At 39.7% G+C, this 22,647-nt stretch overlaps 1 protein-coding gene across 1 annotated transcript in view; it reads right to left on the bottom strand.

The window, feature by feature from the left end:
• Positions 1–22,647, bottom strand: part of EXOC4 (exocyst complex component 4) — an 816,823-nt gene that overhangs the window by 774,688 nt on the left and 19,488 nt on the right. The window contains exons 2-3 of the mRNA XM_052638352.1: positions 20,293–20,482; positions 8,936–9,130 (exon numbers count right to left, since the gene is read on the bottom strand). Of these exons, the coding sequence (XP_052494312.1) occupies positions 8,936–9,130; positions 20,293–20,482 (385 nt within the window). The remainder of the gene's footprint in view (positions 1–8,935; positions 9,131–20,292; positions 20,483–22,647) is intronic.

The following is a 22,647-nucleotide window of genomic DNA, read 5'->3' as shown; positions in this document are numbered from 1 at the left end:
GAAAGCAATGCATTTGTCTAACCTCACAAAACTGGTAAATTGTTGGGTCAGGACTAGAATGAAGAAGTTCTGGCTTTTCAACTCATTTTTGTTTTTACTATACCACGCCGGACCTAGCCACCACCTGTCAATAAATGTGGGCCCCAATTTCAATCCATTAAACCCCAGCAATAAGTCAGATAAGAAAGAACACACAGTAAAGATACAGAAGTCAGAGCACCAAAATGACAGCTCTAAAGAGTTTCAAGTCAGCTCAACTCTGGAGAGCATCTAATCTACCCAGTAAACAAAACTCATATTGACCAAATAATCAGGCTACAAAATCAGAGTAAGAGCCTGATACTCATCAGCTCTATCTGAAAGCTGCACTAGAGGAAAGCAACAAGTAACTTTTGGTCAACCTTCAACATGTCTACACACACATGAATATTGCCACGTGATGTCTGTCTTAACACAAATATTTTATTTCCAGCTACTACTTAAAGCAAGTGTTAAATGAAGTCAAGGACAATTGGTTTTGGTCTATTTTACAGCATAGGCTATAAACCACATCACTGGTTCCAAACCTGTCCAAACATTGGAACCACTTGGAGAATGCCAGCAATTAATAGAAGTTACTGTCCCATCCCCAAAGACTTCAAGCCTAGGGTGCAACCTGGGCTTTAGGGTTCTTGAAGGATTCCCTGATGTACAGAGTTTAGGAATCACTGCCCTACAGCCAAGTGAGCCAAATGAAAACTGCTGAATATGATGAGGTTTAGTGAAACAACACACAGTTTCTATACGCTTTAAAAGAGGCAAATTAAAAGCAGATACAAAGAGCAAAGCAAAAGAAAAGGGAAGCTACTACAATAAGCCAGTGCCTATCAAACAGTGTGGCTTTTAAAAACCCCAGCCTTCAAAATCAAACATAAATTAAAAGGGCAGGGGTAAATACCCACCCCACACACAGACATACACAATGGAATATTACTTAAGTAACAGAAAGGAACAAAATTGGGTCATTTGCAGTGATGTGGATGGACCCAGAGTCTGTCATACAGAGTGAACTCAGAAAGAGAAAACCAAATATTACAAATTCACACATATATATAGGCTCTAGAAACATGGTACAGGCTATTTGCAGGGCAGGAACAGAGACGCAGCTGTGAAGAACGAACATGGGCACCGAGGGGCAGAAGGGGAGAGTGAGACAACTGGAGAGAGTAGCACTGAAATATACATATATACACCACCACGTGTAAAGTAGACAGCTAGTGGGAAACAGCTGTATATAGCACAGCGAGCTGAGCCCAGTGCTCAGTGCTCACCTAGATGGGCGGGATGGGGGTGGGAGAGGGGTACAAGGGAGGCTCAAGACGGAAGGGATACATGCATACTTAGAGCTGATTCACATTGTTGCAGAGCATAAACCATCAAAATATGCTCAAGCAGTTATACTCCAATAAAAAATAAACAAAAAATAAAATAAATCAAAAGGTCAATGAGTGAGAAAAATAGTTACTACAAAGCCTGTACTTTTACTCTCCAGGAGAAAAATGCTGCTGCCACAGTAAAACTACTTACTTAATTAGGGATAGAAAAACCAAGGTTATTTATTTACTAACTTTATTTTTAGCTTTTCCTTAATCTTTTTGCCAAGAAAATTAGATGTAGGTGTTCTAATTCAGGGTTCCCAAAGAGAGCTGAAAGCAGCTACAGCTGACCGGCCTATTAAAATATTAATGGCAAACCATACTTCCCCACTCCCAGCCCCTGTATTCCTGGAACTCCTGTGGTAGTGACCATGATATGAGATGCTGTTTATTTCTTCATCATCTGTCTCTTTGTACTAGCATGTAAGCTCCTTCAAGGTTAAGGTCACCTTCACAGATCCATGTCCCAACAACGGCACTGTCATATTCATTTGTCCATCTATCAAAACACATGCCAAATTCTTTGCTGATCAATTATTAGTATAGACTCTTGAGTTTTTAAGATCAATATTCTACACTAGGAACAGATGGGTTTTAATGGTGGCTATTTCATTATTGATCACGGATACATTTTTCTTTATGTTGTACAGAAATCTATATGGAATATTGAAACATTTTGCAGGCACTGAACCACTTTCACGTTACATCCAGTAAGTTCACTAGAATGTTTCAGCTCCTGATAGCCATAGTGCTTTCATCTCAATACCACTTCCAGACTCAGGAGAGGGAAAAAAACGGTCCTGTGAGATCTCAGAAACTTTCAAGCCACGTAAGGGGATATGCATTTCGGCCCCTTGTTTCTTACTTGTACATTATTTTGTAATGGAAGCATGATTACCCCTTGCCTATCCATAAAATGAAAAGAGAGTCTATTTGCTAATGACACAGGTTTACTGGCACCAATGGGACCAACTTCACTGGCCCACTGGTCCTGCCATCTAAGCAGTGACAGAAAGAGTAACAACTCTAATACTAAAGTCAACTGAAGTCAATACTTTTGATAGGCATCCTCTGAAAGTGAACTGGCTTATATCTGACTACAATACCCAACAGATTAACACATCTGGTCACCTAAGACTAGATTTTGCAACAAACTGATCTTAGGTAGCTTACCAACAAATTACATTGTTTATCACTGGACAGTCAGTGGGTACCCACTGAACATATACTTGATGTAGGCCTAAGAGGTGATTGATAACACAATCTGGAATTTGTTCACACCAGATCCCGGAAACATGGTCTAGAACTTTGAGGTCTTGGTCATCCAACTATGCATGTGTTAGAGCAGAAGAGATGTGTGTTCTGAGAAAAATTCTCTCTCTGCCTGCAGGGATTCCTTGACCATATAAAATCTGGAGTGGTCTTTCACTCAGGGCAAGAAGAAAAGGAATCAGAATTGCCTAACTTAGTCCCACTTCAACTCAGCTCAAAACAAGTCCACCTCAGACTGGGTTTTGACAGTCTAACATGGTAGCGATCACCACATCCTTTCTTACAGTATCAGTATACAAATTAATTACAAACAGCATTTCTAAGGTCTTACTATGGATACTTGGTGTACCTTACATACCTAGCTTAATATTTCTGTTGTTTACGTTCTGGTTTTTTTGGCCATGAGGCATGTAGGATCTTAGCTCCCTCACCAGGGATCGAACCCACACTGCCTGCACCGGAAGGTGAAGTCTTAACCACTGAACCGCCAGGGAAGTCCAGCAGCTTAATATTTCATTTAATCCTTTCAACAACCCTGAGGGCATGCAATTACTCTCAATTCCAACTTTCAGCTAAGCCAAATTAAATAATTAGCCCCAAGGCATTCAGCTAGTAAAAGTCAAAGCTGGGATTCAAGCCCAGGTCCACCTGGCCCCCAGGAAGCCCCATGCTCATATTCACAGCTTTGAATGTTGTCCAACAATGGCAAAGGATCTTGAAAACTAAAAATATGACAAATAGTTATTTTTATCACAGGATCTTTGAAAACTATGCAATTAAGTAGCTGTTTTACTCTCTTTATCCCAAATGTGGGCACAATTTCATAGGGGAAGTGAAATAATTCCACCATACCATTCTCTCAGCAAAGCACTCTGGGACCTCTAAGAAGGCAGCCAACATAAATATGCTATTATAACTATTGTTAACAATCCCTATCTGGCTATACAGCTACGGATTCTTTTTTTAAAGGTGTTATAAATAAAAAAGACAAAATGATCATGATACATTCAAAACCTCTACAATCTCAGGAAGCCTTAGAAATGAAAAACTTATTTTAGTCACAAGCCTTGTGACTGTCAGCTAAAGTGCTTCAAAACTACTCGCACTGGCTTGGTTTCCACTGATTGATTGAATGCAATTATGAGTTGACTTCTATAGGTTGATAAATCAGAACTTGTGTAAGTGGTTTTCAAAGCTTATCTGTGCAATTTCGGTTTGATGCAGACTTCCACCCAAAACTCTCCTAAAAAAAAAAAATAGTTTGTAAAAATATTAACTATCATGAAATACCTTCCTGGTTGGCTCACGCCACTGGAAAGAAGCTGCTATTCTTATATTAATATTTCTTCCCAGAATTAATCAGTCATTGTACATTAGAACCAGCAGCTGGAGTGTTTTGAGTGATAATGAAACCTGTAACAAGGCATCTTCAGCCGTCTTTTCAAGACAATAAGGGAATTAAAATTTCAATTTAAATGCAGAGGTTTGAAACACGCTTCACTGGCGAAATTACTTCAATTAATGTGAGTGGAATACAAAGGACAGACTGCAGAAATGTGATGCAGCAACCAGAAATTATGTCATTAATGTGCTTGCATCAACCCGGCACAATGACTGCAGAGGTCTAATTTAAACCGTACATATCACAAAGCTACAGGCTACAATATTAATCAAGTCTCTGATTTCAACATGACGGATACAGGCTTCTTGCTGGATCACTTTTAGCTTTTCATAAGCTAACAGCAGCTGTTTACCTTGAAAGAGAAAACAAAAGGCCAGGCCTATTTGCAGACATCCCCTGTCATGACAATTTAATTATTTTATGCAATACTCAGGTTATCATATCAAAAGAAATAAATATCCCATCTAGAAGCCGAGTCTACAGCCATCAGCCCACTCTGATGGTGAAGCAGGAATTGCAGGAGCTGACACAAGCTATGGGTCACCACTGATTTATTTACTCTGGATTTATTAACCTGAGTAGGGATTAAATTACTGGGCATCTGCACCTGCCTTAAAATGAAAATGCAAAATCTTTTGATAAAAAGATCCAAGGAAATCAGAGGGGTTTGAAAGACGAGACTATTCTGCCTTCACTTTCTTCTGATGTCTTTTGGCAAAGATTTTCATTTGGACTCTTGAGATGCCTTAAGTAGATTTTACTTCTAAGAGCACATAACCACGGGGAAAGGCAATGTGATTATTTTCTCATATGAAGCCCAATAAAAAAGCAATTATAGACCTTACTATTTATTCACATACAAAAGGCAAAGTGAAGAATATTTCCAACTTTTTAAGCACATCTTAAATCCCACCTCCATGAAATCTTCATTATATGTTAGGAAATGCTAACCCTCAGATCATGCAAAGTAACTACCTCATCTGGAAAACGGAGAAGATATCAGAAACCTCTCTCTCATAAGAGTATTGTGGGAATTCAGTGTTAACAAAGTAACATGTTTCAAATGGTACTAGCATATAGTGAGGGCTCAATACATATTAGCTATTATTATAATTATACTTTTGTTGTTCATTTAAACACTGTAGAAAGGAAAGGTTAGGAACGAGAGAACTTTGCCATTAAGAAAACAAAAAGATAACAAAAGCCACAAATCAGAGGGAAAAAGTCAGACCCAAGCTTGTAGAAAGGAAGTGCCCTTTTCTATTTATTGGTATGAAAGTCTTCCACAGAGCTACCCATTTGGCTAATCGTCAGTGAACTCTGACTATGTGAACTGCATTATGCTAAGTACAGGGTAGACAAAAATAGGTAAGACATAGTCCTTGCCCTTAATGACCTACCATACAAACAAAAGCAACTATATTCCTGTGAAATACATGCAGCTCATGAAAATAAATCTACTCATGTTAAGCATTAATACTACAATGAATATATAATTCATTTTTTAAAAAACAAGGTAAGTATCTAATTACCTAGAGCATTCAGAAACTCGATGAAATTTGAGCCACGTCTTAAAGAATAAATCATCATTTTCCAAGTAGGAAGGATAAGAATTAGGTTTAAAGAAATGTATAGTTCATAAAAAAAGAAATCTATCCCATCCCTGTACATCATTAACAAATAACTAGAAATATAATTAAGAGCCACTGCTTTAAAAAGCAACCAGAAGCTGACAGTCAGAAGTACGACCAACAAATACATGTAGTGTCACTAAAGCAGTACATTACTAAGCATTATTATTATAAAGGACATAAATTAAAATTTTAATAAATGAGAGAGCCTGTTCACTGAAAGACAATATTACAAAGAAAGCATTCTCCTAAATTTAATCAAAATTTCATCATGTTGGGACTTCTCCGGCAAGACAGTGGCTAAGTTTCCACACTTCCTATGCAAGGGACATGGAGTTCCATCCCTGGTTAGTAATCTACAATCCCACGTGCTGCAGAGCATGGCCAAAAAGTTTTTTTTTTTAAAGTTCCTCTCATGCTTTTAATGGAACCTGACAAGCTGATACTAAAATTCATATGGAAGAGTTAAAATGATAAATGTGTGAAGATAAAAAATAAATGTGTAAGGAGTAAAATTAAAAAATAAAATGTGTCAAGAATAGCATAGTTCTGAATAGCAAAGTGAGGGAATGTCTTCATCTGCTATCAAGATATATTATAAAATTATAGTAATTAAAACAGCATGGTTTTGGTGCAGATACAGACAAGACCAACTAAACAAAATAAAGAGATCAGAAACAGACCCATTCACATATGCACACTTGGTATGTGACCAAGGTGGAATTATAAACCAGTAGGAAATGAATTCAATAAATGGATTGAGCCAAGCAGCTATACAGAAGGTAAAATCATATCTCTAGTTCATGCCATATACATTTTAAGTGGATCAAAGACAACGGTATAAGAAATTCTCTTTGTGACAGTGGGATTAAAAAAAAAAAACTCTCAAAAGAAGTCATATAACAAAGGAAAAAAAGACTGAAAAACATTGTTGAATTAAATTTTTAAACTGTTTAATAAAAGACACCATAAACAAAAATATACTACCAACTGGGAAAAGATATTTACAATCCATCTAACAAAAAATTAGTATCCAGAGTACATAAAGAACTACAAACTGAAAAAAAGAGAAACTTCCAAGAATTGTCCCTCTCACCTTCACTCTTTTCTAGAGGTGACTGCCCTTTCTTCTCAACCAACTCCCCAGGTCTCCCATGTCCCTCAATCACATAATTTTACTTAGAATTGACAATCACAGTACCCAAGCTCACCGATAGATCTTATGCCCATATTTCTGAATTAGAAGATTACTTTCCTCTGCAAAGCTGGAAAGATGTAAGATAATAGCTTACAACCCTTCTTTTTCCCCAAACACCAAAACTCTACCCACATATGGAAGAAAGTCTATAGAGAAAAAAATTTTTAAGGCAGGAAGACCGTATAGATGGCCTTCCACATAGATGCCCGTTCTTTTAGCAGACTGGCTACATGGGTAAAGCAATTCTCTTACCTAAGCTAGCTAGAGCTGAATTTCTACAACTTACAACTAAGAATTTACAGAAATATTTAATGAGATCCTTAAGAAAATAAGTTCAAAAAAAAAAATATGGTATCATTAATTAGCTCTTAAATAAATTAGCCCTTGAAGAATAAAGGCTAGTCCTAAAATCTAAAATCCTAAAATGAACATAACACCAAAATAAACATTAACAACCTATTTTTAATATATGGCACTAACTTAAAAACAGGCCCAGTACAAAAAACCATGGTTCAAATAGATGCATAGATGCTACACAAATATATATATATATATGTATATATAAGCTTACCTATTCTGACTGCTGAGTCTTGAATATTTAGTACATATATGCCTTCCTGAGTTTCCCAGGTGGCTCAATAGATAAAGAGAATCCACCTGCCAACGCAGGAGAGGCAGGAGACATGGGTTCGATCCCTGTATCAGGAAGATCCCCTGGAAGAGGACATGGCAACCCACTCCAGTATTCCTGCCTCGAGAATCCCACGGACAGAGGAGCCTGGCGGGCTACAGTCCATGGGGTTACAAAGAGTCGAACATGACTGAAGCGCTGAGCCTGCATGCACGCATGCCGTCCTAACATAAACCAACAGTAAAGCCAAGAGGTGAGTAAATTTTTTATTGGACACCATATAGTCATTATTAAGGAAGATGACACTATAAAGATACTAAAAATAACCAATTATTTTGCCACTCTGAAGAAAAGACGATTATTAACCTCCTTCCACTGTGGAAATTCACTATCACATAACCAGGTTTTAATATATGAGAGAGTATCATGGCACATCTCATCTCTTGGTTATCAAGTTTCCTTTAAACCTTCTTAAGACAGACTTCAAGCAAAATTCTTCTTGAAAGTCAGAATGAATTAGAACCACTTAGAGGATTTAACCTGTTTTGCTCCCACTAATTCCTCTCAGTGTTTTGTTTTTTTTTCCCTCCCAGAGTTGCAGGCAATCTAATTTGTTGAAACAAAGATAAGGGACCTTCACCTATCGTGGAAAAGAAAATCCAAATACAGTCCATCTGCTGCTGAGAGTTTCTGTCATCCCCAGACAACTGTGAGAAGGATACAGGGGAGTTGGTGTGGAAGGAGGAGGTACAATGAGCAGCTCCCGTTCAGAGCCACAGGCCCTGAAGGTTAAGGTTTTTAGGAAGCAAGATTTGTACTTTTTTTTAATTCATTATCCTGACTCTCAGCCATGTGTACCACCAGCTGCAATCCTCTCTTGAATTTTCACTTCTAATTCAGACAGTAGCAGAGAGGACGAAGATACAGGCTGAAGGCTAGCTGGTGGCATACTTCTGCTGGACAAAGTTACTTCCAGAATTATTCCCTTGAAAATTATTTTGTTTCTTATCAACTTAAAGGAAAAAACAAAGACAAAACCCTAAACATTCTTCCACAGAATTTGTGCAACCTACAGTTCAGAAATCTCGGAAAGTTCTCTCTCATGCACATTTCATTCTTCAAAATGGGGTTCATTACCATTCATGACAGGTCCTGGTTTCTCACCATCATACTTCTTGCCATTGTTCCCAAGGCAGACAAGGTAAATAACCATAGCCTACCACTGCAAACACTGAAACCAGGAAGAGAACCAGGCAGGCTTCACCTCCAAGGGCTCATGAATGCCCCGAGGGCACGTGCTTCGAGAGCGACAGGATTCAGAGGGAACAGAAGGAAGCACTCTTCTATCTGAGCAGAAACACCCAGGAGTGCAGGCTGTGCTCTTACCAGCATGTCGGTGGCACTGAGATAGTGCTTGCTGGCCATGCACTGTTCCAGCTTTTGAGGCACTTGCTTGATATTCTCGATTTCATCCAGCAGGTTCAGAACATGCTTATGTTCAATTCCTTCAATCCACAGCTTCCGAAGCTCATCTCGTTTGCAGTGCAACAGCATCTTGCATGAAAGCAGATTCTCTTTTACCTGCAACAGAACAGTTTCCATCTTGGGTCAGTGCAAAGTCTTGCCAGACTAAACCTACAGTGTGGTTTGTATTTTTCACCATTACCGCTGTAAGTAATGGTCCCTAGTTCTCACTGCCACCCAGTCTCCTGAGGCTAATCTATACGCAGAATTCTAATCCTGGTTAACACAGACTCACTTGCTTAGGTCTCCACTTCTCTGTATTCCCTTTCCTGTGAGATGAGAGAATTACTCCTAACCTACCTCTGAATAACCTAGAAAAATATTACTCAGGCCACAAAGAACTCTGAAAATAGGAAGTGCCACACCTAAATTAGTATGTCTAGAAGGGAGTGACTAATTTGAGAGACCACGCTTCTCCATTCTTTCTGGCATATTTCCTATTCAGCTGATGAGTCACCCGGCTCATCCTTCGAGGTCCAAAACTTCAGCTGGATTTTATAACCAAAGAACTGGACGCTCATCTCAACTGACTAAAATGAAAGTAAAGTCAGCTTCCAGGAGAGTAGACACATCCAGAGGCAATCATGAAATAGAGAGAATTAAAACATGCCAAGAATTTTTTGCCATGTATTCTGATTTTTAGATATTAAATAAGACAGTTGCCAGCATTCTCATAGATCTGCCCAGTTTGGCACCAGCATCGGTAAGCAAAGCTTGATAACGAAGGAGAAGAGGAGTAGGGAGGGGTAGTCACAGTGTTCAGGATAAGTACATTTCCACGTCCTACCCTAATTAAAATTTTTTTATTTTTATAGCATGATACAGTAAAAATCATGAGCTTTCACAATTTACAGAACTACTTTTATATACTCTTGATATTCCTTTACATGTGTCTTTATTTAAGTTAGAATTTCATATACGTTTACAGTTTTGGTTTTCTGTTTGAGGTAAAATGTATACAAGAAGGGATATCACTTGATGAGTTTTAGCAAATGCATACACACCTGCATAATTCAAACCTTCATTAACATATAGGACATTCCCATCACTCTAGAAAGTCCACCATGTTTGTAACAATTAAAATATCTGTCTTCTTCTACAATATTTAGTGTCATGGCACACAGACTCGCTGATGCTATTTTTTTTTTGATTATAAAACTAAATTTTAACATCTTTCCAAAAAACATGGAAAATAGGATGACTGAATGCTAAAATGAGAAGGTATGTTGAGACAGTACCTAATCCAATCTTACAACTTAAGAACAACTTTTATCTTTTTTCAAATCATACTTTTACCAAACTCTCCAATGTAAAAAGAACCCTAAGTAAGGGCACAGAGAAGGCAATGGCACCCCACTCCAGTACTCTTGCCTGGCAAATCCCATGGGTGGAGGAGCCTGGTGGGCTGCAGTCCATGGGGTCGCTAGGAGTCGGACATGGCTGAGCGACTTCACTTTCACTTTTCACTCTCATGTATTGAAGAAGGAAATGGCAACCCACTCCAGTGTTCTTGCCTGGAGACTCCCAGGGATGGCAGAGCCTGGTGGGCTGCCGTCTATGGGGTCGCACAGAGTCAGACACAACTGAAGCGACTTAGCAGCAGTAGCAAGTAAGGGCACTCTAATCTCTCCTGATAAGCCTAGTAGAATGACTTAGATTTTGAGGGAGTGACAGACTCCTTTAACAATCTAGTGAAGAAGATTCTAATGACCCCTAATCCTTCCTGCAATCCCAAAGAGATAGAGAAATAACTCCTTTTTAGCATAAAATACTAAGAAAAGAGAGAACAGAGAGGAGGGAACAGCAAGGATGGCAAGAAATCCTTGGAAACTGACAAGAAGATGGACGGCATCAAGCGGGGTTTGTTAAGACTGAAAAGGAAGCACCAAGATACTAAAGGCAAGAATTCAGGGTAGAGGGACTTCCCTCAAGGTTCACTGATTGAGACTCAATGCTCCCAGCGCAGGGGTTGTGGGTTTGATCTTCGGGTAGGGAACTAAAATCCTACATGCCACAAAGCGCAGCCAAAAAACTTAGCCAGCAGACCCATAGGTAGCAATTTATTTTTTTTAAAAAAGGTACAGAGCTGAAAGTATTTTGAGTCCTCAAACATCTTCATCAAACCAAACAGATGTGTAATTTCCTCCCCTCAACCCTGGCCAAATAGGTTTACAATCTGAAGAAACGGAACTATAAAGAGCCTGGAGCAGGAAATGTCAGCCAGCTGAGAGGAGGGAGGCAGGCACTGGGCAGGAAACAGGAAGATGAGGTCAAACTGGACCCACCAACAAGGACGGTCCTCAGCCCTCTCTGGATCCTCAACCTCCTTGCTGGGTTGGCTCCAGTAATACTCAGCTTGACTCTGAGCCCGGATACGGGAAACATATGGCTCTCCTCTGGGCAAACAACCAATTGAAAAGACCTATCAACGGTGACATTTGAAGCTCCACCAAGGAAACTGTTGGGTCCCTACCCAATCATCACGAGACGAGTCCCACCACATGCTCCAAGCTGCGTAGTCCACCTCCCTCCTCCACCCATGCAGTCAGCCAAGGATCACCATACAGGAAAGCCTGTGATATGGAAGACAGGTGAAAGAAAAAGGTGCTGAGTGGAGCAGGGAAACAGAAACTAAGGGAGGAAAAAAATTTTTGAAATCTATGATGAGTATCCCTTGGGGGAAAAGATATTACATCAATGAAACAAGAATAGGATGCTATTGGGGAAAAAAAAAACTCAAAGAATGAAAACCAGCTCTTGGAAATTACAAGTACGATAGGGGAAAAAAAATCCAATAAAGGTTAAGAGAGACTCTTGAAATCTCCAAAGAGTAAGATACAGAAAAACAAAGAAAGAAAAATAGGTGAGAAAAGAAAATGGTTGATTGATTCAACAGGTCCAAATAAGGATACCAGGGGAAGCAAAATGAGAGGGGAGGAAAAAGAAAAAAAGATAAAATGTTCCAGAGCAAAAGATATGAATTTTCCAAATGAAAAGGCACACCAAGTGTTCAAGACAATGGAGTGAAAAAAGACCAAAGCCAGGGCGCCTTATCCTGACTTGTAAGAACACAAAGATAGAGACAGTTCTAAAAGCTTTCAAAGAAAAAAACACCCACACAAAGGACTGTAAATCAGAACACATCTCAATAGTAACATTAAAAGCCACAAGACAAAGGAACAGTATTTCTTCAAAATCCTAAGAATTATTTCCCAGAAAAACTTTCAATCAAGTGTGAAGAAAAAATAAAGACATTTTCAGACATGCAAGCTCTCAAAAAAATAGACCTCATTTGTGCTACTGAAGGATACACTCCATCAATTAAGAGGAAAACAAGAGAACATACAGGATCCAGCAAAGGGGAAAACTGATGCAAAACAAACACAAGGTGATTGTCCAGTCAGTCATTATCCAAGGAAAACAACAAAAATATTACACAAACAAAAACAGTATACTGGATGGCTTAGATGCAAACATTTATGTCACTATAATAAAATCAGCTAAGATCATGGCATCTGGTCCCATCAATTCATGGCAAATAGATGGGGAAACAGTGGAAACAGTGGTTGACTTATTTGGGGGGGGGGGGGGGGGCCAAAATCACTGCAGATGGTGACTGTAGCCATGAAATTAAAAGATGCTTACTCCTTGGAAGGAAAGTTATGACCAACCTAGATAGCATATTCAAAAGCAGAGACATTACTTTGTCAACAAAGGTCCGTCTAGTCAAGGCTGTGGTTTTCCCAGTGGTTATGTATGGATGTGAGAGTTGGACTGTGAAGAGAGCTGAGTGCTGAAGAATTGATGCTTTTGAACTGTGGTGTTGGAGAAGCCTCTGGTAAGTCCCTTGGACTGCAAGGAGATCCAACAGTCCATTCTGAAGGAGATCGGGTGTTCTTTGGAAGGACTGATGTTGAAGCTGAAACTCCAATACTTTGGCCAGCTGATGCAAAGAGCTGACTCATTTGAAAAGACCCTGATGCTGGGAAAGATTGAGGGCAGGATGAGAAGGGCCGACAGAGGATGAGATGGTTGGATGGCATCATCGATTCAATGGACATGAGTTTGGGTGAACTCCGGGAGTTGGTGATGGACAGGGAGGCCTGGCGTGCTGCAGTTCATGGGGTCGCAAAGAGTCAGACGCAACTGAACTGAACTGAATAAAATAAGCACCAGTTATTTAACCAAAAACTAGGATACAACTATACAGAAAGGATGAGGGAAGATGAGGTGAGATGGGAGGAATAAAGTAAGGTGAGGAACCAAAACTGGAACCTCATATACAATGTCTTGGAGAAGGAAATAGCTACCCACTCTGCTATTCTTGGCAGAAGAATTCCACGGACAGATGAGGCCGGTGGGCTACAGGCCGTGGGATCACAGAGTCGGACATGACTGAGCAACCAACACATATAATGTCTAAAATAGAAAAATCCAGAAAAGTAGTATAAGCTTACTACTTAGAAATATAGAAATACAAATATCTGGGGAAAAAATAAAAGAAATTTCATACTGAAGTATGAAATTAGTTTTATGGTAGGATGAGGTAGGGAAGAGCTGGTTTTTAGTCAGCATTTGTGATTTTATTTGACTGTTAAAAACACATTCCTCAAGGCCATTCCTAGATCCCTCTAGGAGTTCTTGGTCCCTGGGTTAAGAACTCTAGCTATTAAATCCATTCTATTTTAAATCTTAGTTGAAATCTATCAAAATCTAATTTCCGATATTCTACTCATATCACCTTGGTTCTATACTTCTCAGCTTTTTCCTCTGTAATGGTTACTATGACAACAGTTAAAAATAAATTTTATGTCATACAGCACTCAACTAGGCTCTTGATCAAGAGAGTGAGGGATAAACTTACAGTGTGTCAGTAAAGCTTGGCAAACCTCCTTCTGATTGAAAAAGACCATTATGGCATTTCATACAGGATACATACAGTGTAATCCGCTCACTCCTCATTTTTGCTTACTAAATGGAGGAAAAATAAAAAGGAAGGTAGAATGTGTGGGTGGGTTTGGGGGTAGGAGAGATGGCATCAGGCTGTGTGGAAAATGAACATCACCAAAATGATTCCCTAAATTGAATTTAACCAAAGATGTAGACATAAGCAGCTACAAGAACTTTTAAAACTAAATTGCCCTGAGGCTTCAGCTTTTTGATCAGAAAGTCAGTTATAAAGAAATGTTCTTTTAAAACTTGAGGTGATGGAGGGAATACCCGTTAGCAATCAAAGGGAAGAAACATGAATTTCAACACTAAGGATGAGCAAAGGAAGCCAGATGCAAGAGTGTATACTTCCAGAAGAAACAAAAATATATGTGAATAGATTTCAAATCAGTATTTGTTTGAAGCAGGATGGGGTGGCGGGGGGAGGCGGTTATTGCCTGTAAAGAAGCAGAAGAGAACTCTCTGAGACAATGGAAACACATTCAAGGATATATACGTTTGGCAAAACTCATTGAACTGTACTCTAAAAATAATGCACTTTATTGTATCCAAACTCTAGCTCAATATATAAAATTTTTGAAACAGGGAGGGGAGATCAGTGAATAATGGGAAGAATGGCATCTTTTAAATGTAAGAAAGATACCATATTCCACCTAAACCTTTATTTCTCAAATGCCTGTTCTTTTAGAAATGCGGTAACAGCATTTTAATTCCATTCTGATTTATCAAGATAGCCAAGATTCAAAAATTCTGTTACTCTGTTTCTTCCTTACATAAATCCATGAAGAGTCAAGCTTTTGAAATCGTGACATCAAAACCCAAGTAAAGAAACCCTTCCTCAAACACAAGTTTCCTCTGCTTCCTTAGAATTTTAGTAAGTTTATAGTTGCTCCAAATCACCTGTTCAGAAATAGCAGGAATTTCAGCTTCAATAAATGGTAAAAACTAAGTCACTTTAATTAGAGACTATTAGAAAAAGAGACAATAAAGAACACAGGGCCCAACAGGTCATTGTGAATAGATACGTGAGATACAGAAAGCAGGAAAAAAAAAAAAAAATATATATATATATATATATATATATCAATCAAGATTTTGCAGCCCTGCCTTGGGAAAGATCAAGAGAGGAGGAAACAAACCAGGGCCTCTGAACAACACAGTGGGAGCATCTGATAGAGGAGGATGCTGATGGAGGCACGGGGGAGGTGGGGAGGGCCTTAACTTTAAAGTCTTAAAACCAGAAAAGCATTGAACTTGGATTAAGTATACGATAAGGCAAGGAGGGGAAGGCCTTTGAGTACGCACTGCATTATCTGTAATAAAGTCCAACAAATGTGCAAGCACCTCACTGACACTGTAGACCAGACATACCCGGCAAAATTCCCTATAAACAAGGGATGGTAAATGGAAATCTAGCAATCAACACTATTCTTATTTCTAAAAGTATCATATTTTCTCTTTTTTGTAGTAAAAACAAACGTATATACAAGCATTTTTATGGGAATCCTCCTTGTGTCCAACCCACTTTTTCCACAGTCTTACAGGCAGTATCTCAAAAGAATGAGCTTCAGAAACACTACTTACTGCTCTGCTTAAAAGCCCTTTGGAACTAAAGATCTTTTTAAAATTACACTCAAACTTACTTTCCTTGCTTTTTGCCCCTTAGTTTTTCAGCTTCCAATTTAAGGACTTAAGTTCTGAGAGGCTCCACTCAACCCTTTCTAAAGGCAACACCATCTTTTTGAGTTGCTGAGTCTGGATACAGAACACAAATAGAGATACAGTTAAACTTAATGAAAAGGTTCCCTTGTAGTTCCTGTGACCACATTCATGACCCAGACTACTGCCTAGATTTTCAATGATGCTATCTCATTCTTGCCCACAGTGTACCGTGTCCACTTCTAGATTTTTTTCCCTTTCTCAGAGCAGCTAGAGTTTTCTATCTTATATCTGGGCTTAAAATAACTTCCTACCAAAATCATCTTATTCTCCTGTGACTTTCTTTTTTATATTAACCAAGGTTATTTTTTGCTCTAATTCCACCATTCAATGTATACTTTCATGTAAAAAGTCACAAAATTATTTTATTTAAACGTTAAATAATGAATGTTACATTACTCAGTGATTAAGCCCTAACAACTTCACTTTAATATTCACATATGGTTATTTCCAATTACAGGCAAGAAAAAGGATTTAACAGCTTGGTCCATCACCAACAGAATAGCCAAAATTGGGGCAAAATGTAAAGAGTTTGTGCACACATCACAACAGAGGCAATTTTCTGTGTTTTCCCTTCAGCCTCAGTCAGTTCAGTCACGGCCAACTCTGCGACCCCATGGACTGCAGCATGCCAGGCCTCCCTGTCCATCACCAACTCCCAGAGTTTACTCAAACTCATGTCCATTGAGTCAGTGATGCCATCCAACCATCTCATCCTGTTGTCCCCTTCTCTTCCCGCCTTCAATCTTTCCCAGCTTTAGCCTGCCTGCTTCCATAAGCATTAGATGAGTACTTAGCATCTTTAAAGAAATTTGGTGTCATCTCATCTATTTAGTACAGGATGAGAGAAACACTCAAATTCAACTACTACCAACAATCACTACCCATATAGCCCAAGTCCCCAACTCATATCCGTTCATATTCATCTATTCTTGGTGTTGCTCTAACAGTCATTATGAGACACTGGTAGGATCCAATAGATTCTGAAGCTTTCTAATGTAGTAACATCTCATTTGTACTCAATAATAATATATTCAATGGTAAGAAGTTAGCCCAACTATTTTACGTATCCACATAATTGATCTGATCATACATGGCATTTCATTTATACTTTTAATCCTGAAAAAACTCCAAATGGGCTTGACTGATATAAAGAAGTTTGGGGCATCTGGAAAGAATCAAATCCATCTGTCAACTCGTATATCCTCAAGGACAGAGATTCTACCAACACAAATCCATATGTGAAATACCAAGTTGTAAACAGTGTAAACGGTTCCATGTTCTCAAGCTTTAAAAGGTAACAAAGCATGAATGCGGACATCTTCATCTTCCCTGGACCCCAGTAAAATCTATTCTCAGAGCAGCTAGAGCGGCCCTTTTAAAATGTTAGACACAGCTTGCCATTCTTATGCTCAAAACCTTAAAATGATTTCCCATCACACTCAAGAGTTCATATGCAAACCTTTACAATGATCAAGACCTCACGTGACCTGACCCACTCCGAGACAACCCAACCTCCAGCTCTCTCCTCTCCCTCCCACTCCCCCGTCTCCTTTCCACTGTACTCCAGTTCCAATCTTGCTGCTCCCCCAAATTTCAATCATGTTCTTGCTTCAGGATCTTTCTGTACCTGATATCCCCTCTTCCTGGTGATCTTTTTCCGGGCTCTCCCTCACCTTCTTCCAGTGCTGGCTTGAATATAATCTCAGTGAAACCCTCCCTGACCATTCTATTCAAAAGAGCAATGCCCTGTTCTTTTTCTTTTTAAGCACAGCACTTCTTCACCATCTGCTATACCTTCTTACTTACTCATTTATAGCGTGCCTTCCTTGACTAGAAGGTAAACTCCATGAGGACAGGAATTTTTGTCTGTTTTACTCACTTCTACATCCCAGGACCCAGAACAATGCTCAGCACAAACCAGATACTTAATATACAGAGACTAAATCAATGCTGCTAAATAGCATCTGTTTTCCTGTGTCTTCCCACTAGCATGTAAGGTCCATGGCTGTACAGAGACTGACATTGTCCATTATATGGAAATCTAAAACAGATTTCAGTATCTAAAACACCACCAGCACATAGCTGGCACTCAACAAATATTTACTAAGTGACTCTTCATCCCATTCTTTTGGCAGAGAACAGAAAGAAAATTTCAACTCATATTCACACATTCTCAACATGTTGCTTGGCTCTGAAATAATATAATCCAATGAGAACTGAATCATCCCCATTTCTACTTTAGAAATATACATACCTTTATTTTGTACATAATCTAAAGTGCAATTAAAAGCCAAAATTGATAGGCAAAGATTAATGAGGAAACATCAGTGTTTCCTTGGTGATAAGGAATGGACTTTGGCAGTACAAAATTGTCCAATTATACAATGAAAACAAATTCCCTTTCATTTTTCCCCCACAAATTCCCTTTCATTTTTCCCCCAAATTTTTCTTCTCCCATGTATCATTAAAGGCTTTCTTGAATAGGGATTTTTAGTCCTTTCTTTCTCTCCCCCACATTGAAGCTAATTCATAACACAGAGTTATGCGACATTTACTTGACAACTATCTAATACAATAAACACAAAATTTTTTGTTGTATTTTCCTTTTGCTCTAAACTCCAGCCTACTTAAAATTTTATGAGGATGATAAAAAAGACTGTGGCTACTAAAACAAGTGTGAAATCATCAAACTGAGCCTCTCTTTCTCAGGATCAGCAAACACTCTTTGTCTGGGCAGAGATGCTATCAACTCAGAGCGACAGAAGGCAAGGCAGAAACCGCTGCAGCGCCTCACCGGTGATCAGGACACAGTCCCTCCAGGCAAGCAGACGAACCGGAAAGCACAGACACCAAGAGGTCCTGCACCCTTCCTGTGATTACCGGAGGCAAAGCCGGCAGGTCAGCAGCTCTGTACATTCACTCTCTGGCCCCTCCTGAGCTCAGTATACTGGGTCAAAATAGACTACAGTTCGCTTTAAATCTAGGGCGACTGATCTATAGCTTTACCTAGTTGCACAGATAAATCCATGGGATGAACTCGCCACTTGTTAAAGCTAAGAATTACAGTATTCCTTCTGAAAATGCCCAGTTAATTTTAAAATGTAGAGAGGTCAGCATATTGCTGCAAAAAAGGTTAAGAGCCTACTGATTGGGGAACTGGACCCAAGGCTGAAACTCATATATAACAGCATTCTGAAAAGAATCATTTTGATACCTGCTTACACATTATAATATAAGGTCTAGAAGGCAGGAAAGAAAACATGTGAGAAGATCGGAAGCACAGCCATCCTGGGCAGGTACATCCAGAGAATTCTCAAACCAATAAAATAGCACAGGGCAGCGCTAATCTTCACATGGTTCATGCAGCCCTCTGGCCACAGAGGTGCTTGGGAGTCAGCAGCTGAGTGCTAAGGATGGGACCCAGCATCAGGCTCTGCGTCTCTCACCCCAATACCCAACAAGAGGCGACTGGGATGCTGAGATTCTGCAAAATCTCATTTACAAAGAACTGGGGTGGGGGGTGGGGGAAGCGGGGAAGGGCACTGCTTAAAAGATGTCTGAAAACCAGAATTCAAGGACCTCAGAGCAAGAAGACCAGAGTTCAGACCCTAAATTTGAGGACTGAGGAACAGACATAATTCTGCGGGGAAAAGAATCAGTGCTCAGTAAGTGGTAGCAATTGTTATTTATCAGAGAGCTGTCATACAAGGTATTGAAGAAGTGACCCTTGAAATACATAGCCAAGAACCACGTAACTGTGATGAGACAGTACACAACCTTTATTTGATCAATTCATCCTTTGGCCAAATATAAAAATACTCCTTATGAACCCACTTTATTCTTTAGGAAGTAAAGATGTGGTACCTGGGAACCAAAAGTTTTTCAAAGACCATTCACAGAAGAAAGGAAGGTGGGGGTGGATGGAGAGTAGGGAAGGATGGAGAGAGGAAAGAAGGAAGGAGAGGAAGAGAGAAGTGAGAAAGAAAAAGTGAAAGAAAACCAGCTCCAAAATATGGAAGACAATTACAAAATGAAAATACATGCTTGTCACTACTGAAAAATATTCAAGAGTTTCAGTATTCATAAATACTTTATTATATATTTAAATAATTTGTGAGTTCGATTTTCTCAAAAACTACCAACACGGTACAATGACTGTGGAGAAAATCACAACCAACTTCAAATGGGGCAACACACTCAAAACCAAATTTTTTTTTTTAATTTTCAACTGCTACAGCAATACACACAATGTGTGACTATATCTGATACATTAAAACGAGAGCCTCTAACAGTAAAAGGCCCTAGTGTCTTAGAACAGCTCCCCTTTCAGGCTTCCTCAAAAATCGTGGCAGAAGCCAAGGGTCAGATTTAGGGGAGAAAAGAAGCAAGGCCAGCTGCCCTCTGTGATCCTCTGCAGCCTAAGCTAAAAACAAAAACCTGAATCACTCGTTAAGGTCATTAACACCACCAGGGAACCTCCCCCAGTTACAACACCTGGACTGATGGAAGATGCAATAGTCCTGGCTATCAGAGGGATGGAGCCTTACCTGCTTTATTTTGTTTCGGGAGCTGGTGATGCGCTCCGTGATGCTCTGGTACGTGCGGATAGCCGTCGTCAGTTCTGTATAGTGCTGTACAATGAGTTCATCCAGGTCACGGTCACACCTCTCATAGGCTTCTTCGAGGCGCCCCTTCTCGTTTTCTCTGTCTTCAACGTCATCGCTGGTAGACAGGGTCCTGTTTAAAACAGAATGTATCAGGCTGAGTCAAACTTAAAAGCTGAAAGTAGAAACAAGTGGAGTTAAGTCAGTGAGAGCACATGCATCTAGGAAATGAAACAAGTTACTAAGGGAAAATATGAAACATTTGCATGGTAGATTCCAGCAGGCTGCTGCTGCTAAGTCACTTCAGTCGTGTCCGACTCTGTGCGACCCCATAGACGGCCGCCCACCAGGCTCCCCCGTCCCTGGGATTCTCCAGGCAAGAACACTGGAGTGGGTTGCCATTTCCTTCTCCAATGCATGAAAGTGAAAAGTGAAAGTGAAGTCGTTCAGTCGTGTCCGACTCTTCGCGACCCCATGGATTGCAGCCCACCAGGCTCCTCCGTCCATGGGTTCTCCAGGCAAGAGTACTGGAGGGGGTGCCACTGCCTTCTCCAGTAGCCTAGTAGGTGGATTTACATGTTTTCTAGATAAGGAATCTTCCCCTTCACTTTTCCCCTGGGCATGATCAGGAAACAGGCAGCATGAACTCTCTAAGAGCCTGGGCCACATCTCGATTTGTTTGAATGAATTCTACTACGTGCACGTCCCTTATCAGTGACAAGTCTGACCAATGAGACCTAAGGACTTCTAGGAGTAGTTTCCTTCTAAGAAGATTAACAGGAAGCAAGTTCCTCTTCCCAACACTGGGTATCGTTACACAAAGCTCAGATAATCATACATTAGCCATGTGATAATCCTGGGAGGAAAAGCCAAGAGAAACACCACGCTACTGCCATCAAATCATCGGGCCACTAAAGCGGCCGAGCCACAGCAGCCTTACCCCAGGACTCCTTGCGAGGGAGATAGTAAATATCCATTGTTGATGTCACTTTCACTTGGTCTTTTATAACAGAGCCAAAAGCATACTTACTATAAAACTGCTTCTACACTGAGGAACTGCCTTCCAAACAGTTCATTCAAATGACCTGAATTTGGTACAGAGCCCCCAGCAACCCAGAAATAAGGTCATGGTAATTCTAAAAATCCATTACAACAGCAATAATATCAGCGATACTACCAGACAGTCCCTGCATTTACTATTCTTCCAACAGCACTAACAAGATTGATATGAATCAACAATAAGCAGTGAATGAGATAGATACACTTATTAAAATCTTTCAATAACTTAGTTTGATACATGGGCCACAGAGCTTTGTTTCCTCTATTATCCTTCTTCAGTAATTTTTTTTTAATTTAGTGTTATAATCAGTAACAAAGAAACCTTTTTCTCTTATCTGTTGGCTGCCGTAATTTCGCTCCATTAAATTCCCTCAGATTTGTCAGCTTATACATTCAGCATACTTTATTTCATTTATCTTTTTTAATTTAGGGAGGGGGTAGTTTAGGCTCTCTGTGATGGATGCAATCAATTATAAAGTCCATCATTAGAACTGCTTTCGGAGATGGTCTGTCAGCAAATCAATCACATATTCCCTTCCAGATTTTTGTAAGCAAACTACTGTAAAACGGTCTTTTCCAAACTGTCATTTAGAGCAAAAGATCTTAATTCGTGACTCACACAATATATAAAACGTTATCTTCCAACTTGGAGGGAGATTCAGCAGGCCAGTCTGATACTAATCTAACCTCTAAAAAGAATTTTGTAAATGTGTTAAGGGATGTCGAGAGATGATGTCCAGCATGAAATGGGGGACAGGAGGGACAGAAATGGAATGAAGGGAAAGGTGACGCTTGGATGGGTAGTGGTACAGGATACGCCCAAGGCAACACACTGGGAACCCCAAGACGTGAAGGAAGGCCGTTACCACGCCAGATCCCGTGTCCTTCTCTGCCAATTGGTAAGCCGACACCAGACTACCTCGAAGCTTACTTCCAGGAAGAAAATAGCACAGAAGCATTTAGCTAATTAAGTACATCAGAGTAGAGACCTTGGGGTTGGGGGGAGTCTTGGTTTCAAAGCTAGAGCAACCAATACTACTTGCAATATTTGGGTACAGGGTGGCTGAGCATGTCATCATGCTGTTTGTATGATACATAACTTTGCTCTTTAAATCTGAAATCTTCCAGGCTGTTAATCTCAAGTAAAGCACAATCAGAAAATGCCTTCAATTTATCAACTGTCCCAAAGGGAAGAGTTCCTAGATATTTAACTATTAGTTCCCCCTTTTTGCAGCAAAC

The sequence above is a fragment of the Budorcas taxicolor genome, chromosome 4, assembly GCF_023091745.1.
Source record: "Budorcas taxicolor isolate Tak-1 chromosome 4, Takin1.1, whole genome shotgun sequence".
Classification (NCBI taxonomy): domain Eukaryota; kingdom Metazoa; phylum Chordata; class Mammalia; order Artiodactyla; family Bovidae; genus Budorcas; species Budorcas taxicolor.
This window is presented reverse-complemented; position numbering and strand designations above follow the sequence as displayed.